Source organism: Argopecten irradians, chromosome 6 (genome assembly GCF_041381155.1).
Source record: "Argopecten irradians isolate NY chromosome 6, Ai_NY, whole genome shotgun sequence".
Classification (NCBI taxonomy): domain Eukaryota; kingdom Metazoa; phylum Mollusca; class Bivalvia; order Pectinida; family Pectinidae; genus Argopecten; species Argopecten irradians.
Genome location: NC_091139.1, coordinates 33623100 through 33639977, shown reverse-complemented (window position 1 = coordinate 33639977; position 16878 = coordinate 33623100). Strand labels below are relative to the sequence as shown.

General features: G+C 34.1%; 1 protein-coding gene across 1 annotated transcript; it reads right to left on the bottom strand.

The window, feature by feature from the left end:
• Positions 1 to 637: 637 nt before the first annotated feature.
• On the bottom strand, positions 638 to 6359 carry LOC138325686 (tektin-2-like). The gene is made up of 6 exons (XM_069271506.1): positions 6275 to 6359; positions 4850 to 5269; positions 4135 to 4349; positions 3472 to 3694; positions 2817 to 3040; positions 638 to 2175 (listed from the first exon to the last, which is right to left on the bottom strand). Exons 2-6 carry the CDS (start codon positions 5261 to 5263, stop codon positions 1983 to 1985), a joined length of 1269 nt encoding a protein of 422 aa, XP_069127607.1. The 5' UTR covers positions 5264 to 5269; positions 6275 to 6359; the 3' UTR covers positions 638 to 1982.
• Between the last annotated feature and the right edge of the window lie 10519 nt (positions 6360 to 16878).

Here is a 16878-nt window from a genome sequence, read left to right as displayed (position 1 = left end):
GCGCTGTTCTGCTGAAGTTTGTATTCTTTGACTGGTGCAACTCAAGTTTGTTTTACATCCTATTGAAGATGCTCCACTGCCAACAGAGCATAAATGATACTCATCGTTTGAACAATACAATCAGTACTTCCTTTTATGTAGGACATAGTGCCATGGAGTTTTCCAGGATGCAATTTTTAATATTTTTATCTTGAATGCTAATGGTGGAAAGTAGTGGGATTCAAATTCAAAACCCAAAGGTGATGTTACAAAAAGGCCTTAAATATGTAATATATATGTAGGGATACATAATTACAAGGGGGAGTGATAACTAGTGTATCATCAGGGGAGGTGTAGACATTACAGATGTAGTACACTTAGAGGGAGGTCATTATGCGTAATGGGGTTCATTAAATGTCCGTAGCTAATGGCCAGTACACATATGTTGTAATTAGATACCGTTACCTAAGTATAGGAACTAGACTACAAGAAACAAGAGTAAAACGCTGGTCAAGCGGTTTTGTACTGGACATGGGCCCAAATAAGGTAAGGGTTCTGGGGTCTTCTCAGAACAAGTTGAGTTTTTTTAAGTTCAGTAAATATTTGTTAATAAGGTACATAGTAATTAATTAAAAGAAATCACACAAAATTTCCAGCATATGATAGAATCACACATATTTATTGAATAGCAACCATTTCAACAGACTTGATAATATTAAACACTAATAGGGTTTCTATGTGAAATGTATACCATAATAGTTACTATACATACTCCCTCAACCAGTGCCCTAAATATTGCAGAATCTCGACAAGATTGGAATACCTATGTATTATGCAGGCTCCGATGAATTTTATTGCCGATAAAACCTTGCTGTTCAAGTGTCATTGATGATAAGATTTCCATCATATCTGACTTATTGAATAAAAAGCAAAGATTGCTGTTTCGGTTTTCAATTTAGGAATAATTTCTTCAAACGCAAGAAAAAAAATGACTAATTTTTAATTTTCCTCAGAAGCGATGAAATAACTTAATGCTTGCAAGATAAGCTTGGTATATGTGTGGGTATATACAATTAAGAGTGACGTGCACAGTACACAATGACAGTGAGATTTTAAACAAACGTGGACACCTACGTTAGCCTGGCAGATCGGGCTGGCATGATCACGAAAAAACAGGACATCACAAACTCTCGCATCTCTCCTTAACAGTCATTCATACCAACATTCAACTCATCCTCAGTGTCACTTTCAACTCTATATATGGATATCGCTAAATAATATTTTAAACATTAAGCTTTTTAAAATGAAACACTTCGTTATAAATATTTTTTTTTAATTGTTATCACAGTTTGGCTTGAAATTTATATTCCTGTAGGTTATTTATCTGTGTGACTAGAGATGTCAAAATGTCCTTTTGTTGTGCAACAAATTGATAAACAAAATCATATCCCAAAAATAACTTGAACTTCAGTTTCACTTTTATTTGTACATTCCATACAGAAAATATGTTGAACAAGATCCACCTTAACAGGTGTTGATGATCAGCCAAGAAATGTTTGTATATACAATTAAAAATATACATATTAAACAAAAATGAAGCACAACAGCTAGCGGTAATGGCTAGGTTAGAAACAACCGGTCTTTAACAGAAATATTGTGCACTAGTGTGAAATTGCCTCCATCAATGTATATATATTGGACGGAACTGGCACAATACACCAATAATAATGTATGATAAAAACAATGATATACAGCAGATTAAAATCCAAATATAGAAAAAGTTTCATAAAAGTTATTGAAAAAAAATTTCAAAGCCGTAACAAAGTTTTCTAAAAATATTTTCTTCAACAAAAGTAAAATCACAGTTGTTTTTTTTTTTCTGATGGAAAGACAATAGTTTAAATCCATTTCATTTCCAGAATGTATAACAATAAACCGTTTTGATCAAATATTTCCCCCTCTTTTCCAAATACTGATGATTTCAATATAAGCACTGAACTTCTTTATGCAAGGACTTGTGATTTCTCTCGCTGAATTCCAGTCAGCGTCAGATTCCTTTCCAGAGCGGTTGGGGGGCGGGTCATTAGTTTCTTACGAACATCCATACATCGGTTATCAAGGTTCAGAGAGTTGATCTTTTGAGCAAGGTCATCATTGATTCTGTGTAGGTTGTTTTCTAGACCATCAAGAGCGTGTCTGTGAAAAGTGAAAGTTGTATAGTTATATATCAACTCTTTACATTAGATTTTTTTTTTATATCTATACAATGTTCATCACTACATTGATCTATCTATATAATATAAAATGTCCACCGATAAACATCTGCATGTTATCCTCAGATGTATCACAGTTCTACATGCAGAAATACGAGTTATTTGCTTTTGTTAGTAGACAAATATATTGAGAATACTGTTACTCATTAATTTGTGAAAAATCATGTTATTTTCCACAATAAAAATGAAATAACCGAATAAAGACTCAATTTTATGCTAAAAATGAATTATTGTGCGATGGTAATTTTTCTGCTTATAAATGTAAACAGTCTGTAACATGTGACTGTTAAACATTGTAGGGACACATTATAGAATTTAATTTTCCAATTGTTACTTAATCTTTGAGGTGCCAGAGTAATATCTACCACATTGTTTCGAAGAATGTGAGAAATGTCTGTAAGACATAAAAATCCTTTCACATCTAAGGTTACTCACTATGGCAGGAAGGGGATGGACGTGAGTATATGTCAAGTGAACCAACTCCCTGACCCACTTTGATATGAAGAAGACATAAATACCATCAACAGATAATACAGAAACTTGGCCTATAGTAGCAGTACTTACTTGGCCTGTTTGAGTTTCTCCTCCAGGGCGCGTTTGGTAGCCTCCAGCTGTTTCACCTCATCAGTGAGGCCGTACTGTGGAGCATCACGGCACAGCTCAACATTAGGACGGTAGGTCCTGTTCTCCAGGCGAGTCTGAGCCAGCTTCATTGGGTTTCTCTTCTCACGGATCTTCTCCTCAATACCACGGATGTCGTTCTCAAGCTCAGCAATCTCCTCCTCTGTCTGCAATGGTAGAGAACTCTTTATAGCTTTTATATGTTAAAAAGATCATGTTCCTACAGATTCACCCAAGAACCATGTGTATATTAATGTGCTAATCTTACTTGGTTGTACACATAGAGAGGGCAGTTAGCTGTACTTTAATGGACAGATAACTTGATCTTTACAAATATTGTAGCACTTCTGATGAATTGCATTCAATACTCAAGTTTGTATCTGACTTTTCACTTATACATTATTAACCCCCTGTTTAAGGGCGATACAGCATCACTTCTTAATGAATCAGAAAATATTTTTTTAATGAAGGGATATTTTAAAAATCAAGGTCTTTTACTTAATCAGCAAGGAAAATTAATGTACCAGTAATGATCAATTCACTGAATTTTTCAATAAAAAAAAACATTTTTTTTTGTACAAAACAGCAAAGAACTTACGTTCTTCTTCTGCCATTCGAGCTCATCCTTTGCCCTCTCAAACTCGTGGATACGTTTCCTGTAGGCGTACTCTGTAGCAATCCTCTGGGCCTCCAGATCGTTATCGCACTGCTGCAGGGTGTGGTGAATTGCCTCCCTTAGTCTGGTAGAAGCCTTCATCTCGGCGTCAGCACGGTCTTTGTTGTAGCGACTGAAGTCTTCCCATTGTTGTGGTGTTGTGCTCCTAGTGTAGGATATGAATTATGAGTTTAATCCTATATTCATAAGAATGATTGCCAGTGTCATTTATAGAGTTTTGATTAGGTTTATAACTCTCAAATTCTCGATCTGCATGTATTTGGCTTTTGCTAGAATATATAAGGTTTTCAGTCATTTAAACTGATTTATTTTATTGTTAATCCGATATCAGCACTTATTGCCTCAGACATTTTGTGCTAAAATATTACTGTGCTAAGTGAATTTTCTGTAAGGTACACTAAATATTTATCTTTTATTGTAAATGAGAAAATTCTAGGGACCATGCAGACAGCTTAACAGGTAATTTGGTTCTCAGTTGATATTATACTACAATTAGGTTCATTAACATGATTTCAATTTTTTTTTTTATATACATGTACTCTCATTGTGTTTGAATGAGTGTCGTCTGTCCTGAATGTTGCTTACCCCTTTGGTACACGGAGGGAGTCTGGTTTGAAGCTGATATTTGGTGACCTATCAGTGAGGTTATATTGGTCAACATCAATGCCCAGGGCGAGGTTTTTATCCTGAAGATCTGCCTGAATCTGTTGTCTAGCTTCCTGGAGCAGACAAAGCTGTTCAAAGCCCTCATTGACTTTCTGTTGGAGTGCCTTCTTGATTCCATCAATGACTTCAACTTCCTGTAAATTCAAAATTAATTTAATCTAAATTTCTTTTTTCTCTTCATTTTTGAGGTTTTTTTTAGTTCAATTTGATGTTAACCTCATCAGGAGAGTGAACAATTCAATATAAGCTGCATACTGTCCACATATAACTAATATTTTGAGATATCTTCCCATTTTTACAGAATATTACTTATATAATTATTTATCTTTTTTTAAGATGTTTCTTTCTCTTACACATAAGAGGTATTTTAGTTTATAACAATTATTATCTTTGTGGAAGTTTCAACTTCAAGCTTATATCAGTTTCATTTCCAAATTCGTTTTCTCAGATATGTTAAATTGTTAATATATGACATTGCTAGTAACCATATGATCAGCCTAACAATTTATTTGGCTATGTCTGATAAATAGGACGAAATAGAGTTTTGACACTGAAGTTCAGGGTGTGGTCATTAGAATGAATATTGAATACATGTGAAAGCTTGACTTGATGTTTTCTGATACTGATAGCATACCTTATGAAGCTGATTTTCAACCTCATCTTGAACCACATCGATGCTCTGTCTTCCTTCCCTGAGAGTAAGACATTCAATAGCTACATCTGAGGGGAGGTTCTTAGCTTCAAGTGCATGCTCTGTCATTTCTTTAGCATCTGACAGATCTGCAATTTCTTTATCTAATTCAGCTAGTGTCTTTTCTAAAATCTCCTTCCATTTTCTGATATCATCTATACGGTCAGCTAACCGTGTATTATTTGCATGCTGATCCCATTTTGTTTGGTTGTCAGTCTCATTTCTTAGAAACCGACTCTCTTGTCGAACTTGGTGAGATGCATCTCTCTGTCTTTCCGCATTTGTGGAAATTGTGTAACTATTATTAAACCAATCCGGTACCTGGTGCCGGGCTAACGGTCTTAGTTGTGTTGCCATGATGACCTTTAAACAAACAAATTTGATGTAAATTTTTAGAACAAACAGTAAAGATTCATGATGAGGTAACTAAATGTCACCATTATGATATTAAGTTTTTGTCAATCCGTGATAACAGACTTTGACATAATAACTAAAAGTATAATATCTCGTATATTGAAATTTACTATCAATTTTTGTGGACATCTTCTTCAAAAAACAATAAAAAAAAAAAAAAAAAGAGAGAGAGAGAGAGAGATGGGAAGAATTGGTCACTAGGCAGCAGCCCTTCAACTTCAAACTGTATATGCAATAGTGGTCAAGAAATAACCATTAGTTGCATAATTGGTTGTTTTTCTCCGGATAATCATGTATCCATCCCCCACCTCTACTTTGCATGTTCTTATACATACGTACTGCAGCTGTTATGGTCCAATACTAAATTGATCTTTTAACAAAATCAAACCCATTTTCCCACACATGCGTGATATATCACACAAGGTAAATATGTCTAGTAAATCATGATACATTCTAAATTGCATATATTTGCATGTGAAGGTATTGTACATATACACACACTACTTTATGTACAAACATTGTACGTATACACGTACATTTGCATCTATCATACTGTCTATGAAATATTCATGGGGAACTCGGCCTACATCTGTAACCAAACACTGTGTAACCTAAACTAGGACTAGACAATTCTGATTAAAACAAAACTGTAGATTCATTATCGGTCTTTTAATCGTTATTTAATTTGATTGATGCTGTGAGTTATAACTGGCTAACCATACGATAGAAACTTAATGTAGAAATCTGATTTATTATCTGCGACAATAAAGTGTTAATGTGTTACCATTGTGCACAGAGGTGCTAAAAAGTAAACACGTTCACCATTCAGTCGTTAAAATATCTTAATTAGCGTCATATATCTTCAAATCATAAATAGATAATCTGCTACTATTTATTTTAACAATTCATGATCTTATCTATATCAAAGTTAGTCTAAATTAAATGGTAACTTACCTTTAGCAAAGCTTTATTGATGTTCGCCTTGCCTTTTTACTGTGGTCGTTTACAAGGGTTACCATCAGTTGGTTGCTATCTAAACATGGAAAACATGCTAAATGTATCGAGCTATTTGATTAGTTGAATCATGTATGTCTATCCAATGAACAACCAGATAACAATCACTTCGTCGTTACCTATGACGACCGTAAAACCGGAAGTAAAAGTGAAGCGCTATCGCGGCGAAAGAAATTAAAGAGCAAGTGGAGATAATCGTGTCAACTCGAAATATAAAAAAATATTGTGAAAAAAAGTTAATGATTATTCTAAATATTAACAATTCCTAACTCGATATATTTATGTATTTTCGTACTCGAAAAACGAATAATAGTCCGTTTAAAGGGAAACAACTCCCACAACGATTTTTTTATGTTAACTCTAGTAGGTGTAACAGGTTACAGTTAATAGACGTACGAAACTAAGTTCATGTAGTCCAAAATGCAATACGAATTCATTTAAAGTTAAAACAGTATTTTCAAATCTATATATTTTTTAAACTCAAATGTACCATGAATCCAAGTAAAAAAAAAACATGGGCTAAACATATTGTGTTAAAAATAATAAAATAACTAGACTTCTAGAGGTTAGCTAACGTTAGATATCGAATCAAGTAGGCCTACTGCATACACGTTTCATATAATGATTTACATGTATACTATGTGATGCACATAAGTTTATGGTGTATTGTTTGTATTGCGATGTAGCAAATGCATGTATATTATATATTTTCGGGAACTGGCTACGGTAAAAAAATATACCTACCACAGCATCCAAAAATCACAGATATTCACAGGCGAAACACATTGCACACAATGAAGGTCTTTCTGAAAATCTCCAATCATCAATCATATCTAAAAGACTAAAGGGGAGGAGTGGATATGTATGAGAATAGTTGTACTACAACTATTTTCTTATGTATCCACTCCTCCCTTTTGTCTAACATTCCTAAGCCAAACAAAAGATGATTAAAAAAAATGATTATATAATCCTGGAAACTACAGTTGTATTTTCTGTGAACTGTCTTGTCTTCACACGTGGATATATTTCAATCCTTAATTGTGTATTTAATAATCAAAGTATAACATCCAGTCTACATTTACAAATAAATAAACAAATTTTAAACAGCGCCAAATTTTATATTAAATTTACCATTGTCCACTTGACATTCATATACTCCAATAATTGCCAAATGAATGCAGTTCTATGCTTAAAAATCAATAGTCAAAAATCAAAAATTAAGAAAATGAGGTAACAACATATGCCTCGGGAAACAGTTCCGCGGATTGGCCGTAAAACACTAGATAACAGTGTTGTATGGTGTTCCATTAGGGCTAAATTTCAATTATCGCTCCTTCGCTCCTTCGATCTATACGCGAAGGAGCGAAAGAACGAAAACACGACGGCGATGGAGCGAAGGAGCGAAAACACGACCCTAACGTATGGTGTTCCGTTAGGGCCAAATTTCAATTATCGCTCCTTCGCTCCTTCGACCTATACACGAATGATCGGAGGAGCGAAAACACGACGGCAAAGAAGCGAGAACACAACGGCGAAGGAGCGACGAAAGTTTCGCTCCGTCGCTGTCGCCGTCGTGTTTTCGCTCCGTCGCCGTCGCCGTCGTGTTTTCGCTCCGTCGCCGTCGTGTTTTCGCTCCATCGCATCACACTAAACACAACATCACAAAACACACAACACAAGACAACATTACACATCAAAACAACACAACATCACAACAAAACATCACACAACACAACACCACACAACACAACCACACCACACAACCACGCAACAACAATACAACAACATCCAACAACCACAACACTACACAACACAACATAACGGAACAACACTTCACAAAAACATCACGTAACAACGCATTACACAAACACGGAACAACAACACAACAACACAACACAAAACACAGCCACAAAGCACATAACAACACACAACACAACAACACACCAATGACACACAACACAATAACATGACACAACCACACATAACAATACAACACAACACACAACAACACAACACCACACAACACAACATCACACAACAACAAAACAACACACAACAGCACCACACAACACAAAAACACACAACCACAAAACAACACAACAACACAACCATACGCAGAACACAACATAACTGATCCATACGCAGATATATAATACATGCATTCTTGTATTGCAGGGAATATCTGACAAACGTTAAATCGTCGAAAATATAGTCATAAAAAATAATTAAGAAACAAATTAATAATATCCCATAATAATAGTTTTGTAACACTATCCACTGGTACTCGGAAGTATGGTGGCTGATTACGGCCATCTCGTGTTGTTGTGTTGTCGCCTTGTCGTGTTGTCGCCTTGTCGAGTTGTCTCAAACTGCGACAACCCGAGATTTAACAGTTAAAATGTCGACTTGTCGCGTTTTCGAACCGCGACAAGTCGACAAGACGACAAGACGACAAGTCGACAACACGACAAGTCGACATTTCAAACACGCTAGTTAGCGCGTACAGAATCTCGTGTTGTCGCGGTAATATGTCGACTTGTCGTGTTGTCGAGTTGTCGACTTGTCGTGTTGTCGCCTTGTCGTGTTGTCTACTTGTCGTGTTGTCGAGTTGTCGACTTGTCGCCTTCCTGTTACACATGCGCAAATCATATGAAATAACCACTATCTTTGAATATAGAAAACTGAAGTCAGTGCTTGTGAATATTTGGTGTGTTTGTAAGATATTCGATGTTCAAAATTGTTAAAAAATTATATTTTTCCCCATTGTTAACTCTTTTGAAATGTATTATACTTAACGGAAATCATAATATTAAATTAATTGAATATTAACAAAACAAAGGATATTGTCAGAACACAGAACAAAAATGTTTGTACAATGAACAGTAACAGAGAGGACAAATGTACATGTATATCAACTTAATATTGTAAAATCTCCTTTACAAAATATTGTGTTATTAATCGGTTAAAACTTATTATTCAATTTGAAGAATTGAAGAGAACACGGATGATAAGACGAAATATTATCTATTATTACTAATTACTGTAATAGGTTATGTGTGCAGTACATCAAACAATAACCTTAATTTAAGATCTAATAAAGAATTTGATTTAAAACGATAAAAAAAATCATTAAAACATTCATTTAGTCCAAAGCGTTATAGAACAGATAAGGTGTTGTGCCCCATCTTTCTGGTAATTAGTTCATCTATTTTGATCATCTGCATGCATCACAACGTATATAATGTTAATATTATTATTTATAAAATTTGTTTATTGTAATACAGCAAGATTTAACCCTCGAAAGTTTGATTGTGCATTTTGACTACAGTAATTCATACAATAGTAATCAAATGCTGTAGCATAGATACTTCCAGTTGAAATTTAATATAATGGAACTCTTGCAAAAGAAAAGTACACAATTAGTATTTCTGGGTCTAGAAATTCCTAATACATAAAACATGTGTTCATTTTACGAAATGAATATCATAATTATATAATAATCTTTCTCAAAGCGATCAATTTGTGGTTAAGAGAGGCTTGGCTAATTATGATACATCCAAGTATAATTGACCTGTGTTAATATGGTCCGAGTGCAAAGTCAATAAAAGCAACTCAAGTTACATTACGCAAACATTGAGTTCTTCAGGGTGGTGTCCTATGGTCGATGTTTTTTCTTTTAAGTAACATGCACATTAGAGAATGCTTTGATACTTGCCAAAAAAAAATAATATCTAGTATAAAAAATAAGGACCTCAGTTTCGGTTCATATGGTGTTATACCGCCCTGGTATAATTTAAAATAATGACCTCGGGCTACGGTCTGGGTTATTATTTATTCTACTAGGGCGGGACAACAACATATATACATCCTTATGCATGTATATCTGCAGTGCTTTTATCTTTATATTCGGTAATTCCTGTATTATATTCGATACATTTACCATTATGCTCCGTCGTTATATCGAGATATTCGATGCCTTTTCCTTTATATTATGTAGCTAAAATTAAACTTTATATTCGGTACAAATTTCTTTAAATTCTGTACACACTTCTTTATATGATGTGCAACCTTCTTTATATAATGTGCAAACATTTATATAATGAAGATCAAATCCGGCTTATAATATTTGCGTAATTTTTCGGCTGATTTCGTCTTAGTGACAGCACTTTGAATAGTTGTGTAGGATTTTGAAAAGGAAATTATTGCTCTTACCAACGGTAGTAACCGTTTTTGTAAAGATTTACTATAAATATGATTTTAACCGCTAAAACTTCATATAGGTGGACTACGTTTTGTTTGTCTCGGGATCTATCCATCCTTCTCAATATATATATCACCATGTAGATTACGATTTCACCTATTTTTGTATTCAAACTCATAAAACGTCCAAAATAGTCTATGCATGACACTCTGGTGGGTCCAATTTATTGGGTCGCCATCTACATGTAGACAATTAATCCTGTGTCTATATTGGATCACCAATATAAGAAAAAAAAATTGATTTTGTTTTTAATTTTAGATGTGCTACTATTTTGTTAATTCATATCACGAAAATAAAAACAATTAAGAAGCAAACGCTAATTGAATTCTTCGTTTCGGAAAGGTAGTTGGTCTTAAAAGCTGTATATATGTGCCGTAATTTTCATACTCACGAATCAAGAGCTTTTGGATATTTTATTCACCATCAACCTTTCGAAAATTACATTTACAAGTATGAATAAGAACTGAAAATGATTTTGACAGTACATATGCGGTCAGGCTATGAAGCCAAGATGTGGTCTACAATTTCATTTAACATTTTTATAAAGTAATAAGAAATTATAAAGTGATTACTGCAGGTATGCATTTATCTTAACATACATAAGACATAAATTCTGACTTGTAAATAATGTTTACAAGGCATCGTACATGGTTTTCTGACCATTTGAATGATTATCACACCTTAAAAGAACCTGATGGTTTTCAACAGTTTCTTGAAGAAAAAATGCATGCCTAGTTACGACACATATAACTTAATTAATCAACACATAAAATCGGGTAATTAATAAAACAAAATGTTCCCAGCCGTCATACATCATCTATGATATAGGTACATGTATATATTATCCGAATAGCGTATATTGAACTTTGATTCCTAGGCGTGGCAACATTATAAGATTTTTCAAATATGTAGATCTGTTACCCTGTTGAGATCAGCCGCTTGATTTTTACACTTCAACTTATCCTAAATATGTTCCCTAACAGGCTTAGTTGAATTCGGACCAGTTGAGAAGGTGATCGAATTGTTATGTTTAATGGTGATAGACGACAAATAAAAGTGATGTCGATAAATCCTTAATAGTCCGAAGGCCTGTTAATCTGAACGTCCGTTAGTCCGAACGACCGTTAGTCCTAAGGCCCATAAGTCGGGAAGTCTGATAGTCCGATAACCGATATAAATGTACAGACTTAATTACAAGACTCAGTAGTAAACTTGCTAAGATATGTGTAACTCTAGATTGTATGGTGGCTGATTACGGCCATCTCGTGTTGTTGTGTTGTCGCCTTGTCGTGTTGTCGCCTTGTCGAGTTGTCGCGGTCTCAAACTGCGACAACCCGAGATTTAACAGTTAAAATGTCGACTTGTCGCGTTTTTGAACCGCGACAAGTCGACAACACGACAACACGACAAGTCGACATTTCAAACACGCTAATTAGCGCGTACAGAATCTCGTGTTGTCGCGGTAAAATGTCGACTTGTCGTGTTGTCGAGTTGTCGACTTGTCGTGTTGTCGCCTTGTCGTGTTGTCGACTTGTCGTGTTGTCGAGTTGTCGACTTGTCGCCTTCCTGTTACACATGCGCAAATCATATGAAATAGCCACTATCTTTGAATATAGAAAACTGAAGTCAGTGCTTGTGAATATTTGGTGTGTTTGTAATATATTCGATGTACAAAATTGTTTAAAAATCATATTTTCCCCATTGTTAACTCTTTTGAAAAGTATTATACTTAACGGAAATTATAATATTAAATTAAATAAATATTAACAAAACAAAGGATGTTGTCAGAACACAGAACAAAATGTTTGTATAATGAACAGTGACAGAGACGACAAATGTATATCAACTTAATATTGTAAAATATCCTTTTAAAATATTGTGTTATCAATCGGTTAAGACTTATTATTCAATTTGAAGAATTGAAGAGAACACGGCTGATAAGACGAAATATTATCTATTATTACTAATTACTGTAATAGGTTATGTGTGTAGTACATCAAACAATAACCTTGATTAAGATCTAATAAAGAATTTGATGTAAAACGATTAGAAAAAAAAATCATAAAAACTTTCATTTAGTCCAAAGCGTTATAGAACAGATAAGGTGTTGTGCCCCATCTTTCTGGTAATTAGTTCATGTATTTTGATCATCAGCATGCATTACAATGTACATAATGTAAGTATTTTTTATAGAATTTATATATTGTACAGTTAAACAGTAAGATTTACCCTGGAAAGTTTGAATGTGTAACTCGACTGCAGTAATTCATACAATAGTATACAAATGCTGGAGCATAGATACTTCCAGGGGATATCAATTTAATGGAACTCTGCATGCAAAAGAAAAATACACAATTAGTATTTCTGGGTCTAGAAATTCCTAATACACAAAACATGTGTTCATTTTACGAAGTGAATATCATAATTATATAATAATCTTTCTCAAAGCGATCAATTTGTGGTTAAGAGAGGCTTGGCTATTTATGATACATTCAAGTGTAATTGACCTGTGTTAATATGGTCCGAATATGCTAAGTCAATAACAGCAACTCAAGTTACATTACGCAAACATTGCGTTCTTCAGGGTGGTGTCCTATGGTCAATGCTTTTTCTTGTAACTAACATGCACATAGATACATATCTAGTACAAAAAATAAGGACCTCAGTTTTCGGTTCATATGGTGTTATACCGCCCTGGTATAATTTAAAATAATGACCTCGGGCTACGTACGGCCTGGGTTATTATTTATTCTACCAGGGCGGGATAATAACATATATACAGCCTTATACACTGTACATGTATATCTTATTATCTGCATTGCTTTTATCTTTATATTCAGAAATTCCGTTGTTATTTTCGATACATTTACCATTATTCTCCGTCATTATATCGAGATATTCGATGCATTTTCCTTTATATATATGTAGCTAAAATTAAACTTTATATTCGGTACAATTTCTTTTAATTTTGGACACACTTCTTTATATGATGTGCAACCTTCTTTATATAATGTGCAAACATTTATATGATGAAGATCAAAGCCGGCTTATAATATATGCATAATTTTTCGGCTGCTTTCGTCTTAGTGACAGCACTTTGTATAGTTGTGTAGGATTTTGAAAAGAAAATTATTGCTCTTACCAACGGTAGTAACCTTTTTTGTGAAGACTTACTAGGAATATGATTTTAACCGTTAAAACTACATGTAGATGGACTAATTTCCGTTTGTCTCGGGATCTATCCATTCCTTCTCACTATATATCACCATGTAGATTACGATTATACCGATTTTTGTATTTAAACTCATAAAACGTCTAAAATGGTCTATACATGACACTCCGATGGGTCCAAATTATTGAATCGCCATCTACATGTAGACAATTAATCCTGTGTCTACATTGGATAATCAGTATAAGAAAAAAATGATTTTGTTTTAATTTTAGATGTGCTACTATTTTGTTAATTCATATTATGAAAATGAAAACAATTAAGAAGCAAATGCTAATTGAATTTTCGTTTCGGAAAGGTACATGTAGTGGGTCTTTAAAGCATTATATACATGTATGTGCCGTAATTTTCATACTCACGAATCAAGAGCTTTTTGATATTTTATTCACCATCAACCTTTTGAAAATTGCATTTACTAGTATGAATAAGTACTGAAAATGATTTTGACATTACGTATGCGGTCAGGCTATGAAGCCAAGATGTGGTCGACAATTTCATTTAACATTTTTATAAAATAATAAGAAAATAAAAAAATGATTACTGCAGGTATGCATTCATATTAACATACATAAGGCATAAATTCTGACTTGTAAATAATGTTTACAAGGCATCGTACATGGTTTTCTGACCATTTGAATGATTATCACACCTTAAAAGAACCTGATGGTTTTCAACAGTTTCTTGAAGAAAAAATGCATGCCTAGTTACGACACATATAACTTAATTAATCAACACATAAAATGGGTAATTAATAAAACAAAATGTTCCCAGCCGCCATACAACATCTATGATATAGGTACATGTATATATTATCCGAATAGCGTATATTGAACTTTGATTCCTAGGCGTGGCAACATTATAAGATTTTTCAAATATCTACATATATATGTAGATCTGCTACCCTGTTGAGATCAGCCGCTTGATTTTTACACTTTAACTTATCCTAAACATGTTTCCCTAACAGGTTTAGTTGAATTCGGACCAGTTGAGAAGATTATGGAATTGTTATTTTTATGGTGATAGAAGACAAATGAAAATGATGTCGATAGGTCACCTGCCTGGGTGACCACCTTGTCCTTAAGGCTTAATAGTCCGAAGGCCCGTTAATCTGAACGTCCGTTAGTCCGAACGACCGTTAGTCCGAACGACCGTTAGTCCTAAGGCCCATTAGTCCGAACGTCTGATAGTCCGATAACCGATATAAATGTACAGGACTCAGTAATAAACTTGCTAAGATATGTGTAACTCTAGATTGACACCATCTTCAGTGACCCACGGATGATGGCACTACTCTACGCTACATTTATCACAAATGTAGCGTAGGGTCATCGACAAAAAGCGAAATGTGACTAATTTTAACAATTGTGAAAAAAAAACATAATCTTGCAATACATGTATGTAAACGTATCCGATATGAAAGAGTGTATATGTACACTGCAATCCTGGTTATTAGTTTCCCAGAAATTACCATTATGCGAACCATTTTCATCATTGAAAAAGGGGAGAATAAACAAGTAAAAGGGAGAAGAAGGAAACACAAAAATAAGTCGCTAAATACATATTTCATACATGTATGGAGGTTAGAATGGGTGATATATCTCATCCATTCATGCAGCCATGTTATCCCTATGACCATAGGACACCGCCCTGAAGAACGCAATGTTTGCGTAATGTAACTTGAGTTGCTGTTATTGACTTAGCATATTCGGACCATATTAACACAGGTCAATTACACTTGAATGTATCATAATTAGCCAAGCCTCTCTTAACCACAAATTGATCGCTTTGAGAAAGATTATTATTATATAATTATGATATTCACTTCGTAAAATGAACACATGTTTTGTGTATTAGGAATTTCTAGACCCAGAAATACTAATTGTGTACTTTTCTTTTGCATGCAGAGTTCCATTAAATTGATATCCCCTGGAAGTATCTATGCTCCAGCAATTGTATACTATTGTATGAATTACTGCAGTCGAGTTACACATTCAAACTTTCCAGGGTAAATCTTACTGTTTAACTGTACAATATATAAATTCTATAAAAAATACTTACATTATGTACATTGTAATGCATGCTGATGATCAAAATACATGAACTAATTACCAGAAAGATGGGGCACAACACCTTATCTGTTCTATAACGCTTTGGACTAAATGAAAGTTTTTATGATTTTTTTTCTAATCGTTTTACATCAAATTCTTTATTAGCCAATCTATAGACAACTTATCACTTTTTGTGTCACAAACCCTTTAAATCAAGGTTATTGTTTGATGTACTACACACATAACCTAGTACAGTAATTAGTAATAATAGATAATATTTCGTCTTATCAGCCGTGTTCTCTTCAATTCTTCAAATTGAATAATAAGTCTTAACCGATTAATAACACAATATTTTAAAAGGATATTTTGCAATATTAAGTTGATATACATTTGTCGTCTCTGTCACTGTTCATTATACAAACATTTTTGTTCTGTGTTCTGACAACATCCTTTGTTTTGTTAATATTTATTTAATTTAATATTATAATTTCCGTTAAGTATAATACTTTTCAAAAGAGTTAACAATGGGGAAAATATGATTTTTAAAACAATTTTGTACATCGAATATATTACAAACACACCAAATATTCACAAGTATGGTGGCATATTTCTGCCATCGAGTTGCCGACATCATATCGGAAGATGTCGACATAAACAGAAGAATATGTCGACTTACCACATGACCCTGCCCACATAATGATTCCAAGATAATTATGTAGAAAGTCGGTAACTCGGCGATTAATCGTGTTTATGCTCGGGTGTGACACCGACTTGTCAGTTATCGATGTCGACATCTAAACTAAAAGATGTCGACATCTGGCCATGGTCTTGAAAGTGGAATTCAAAGGCCACCCTTTCATAGGGCACTGTGTATATGCAGCACGGCACCATACAGCAGAGTTCGACGTTGATTTTGTTTATTCAGAAAAAGTTTTTGTTTATTTGATTTCAAAATTAAAAATTGTGATCCTGCATATCCCGGCCATGCAGCTGTAGCCTGCGTGTA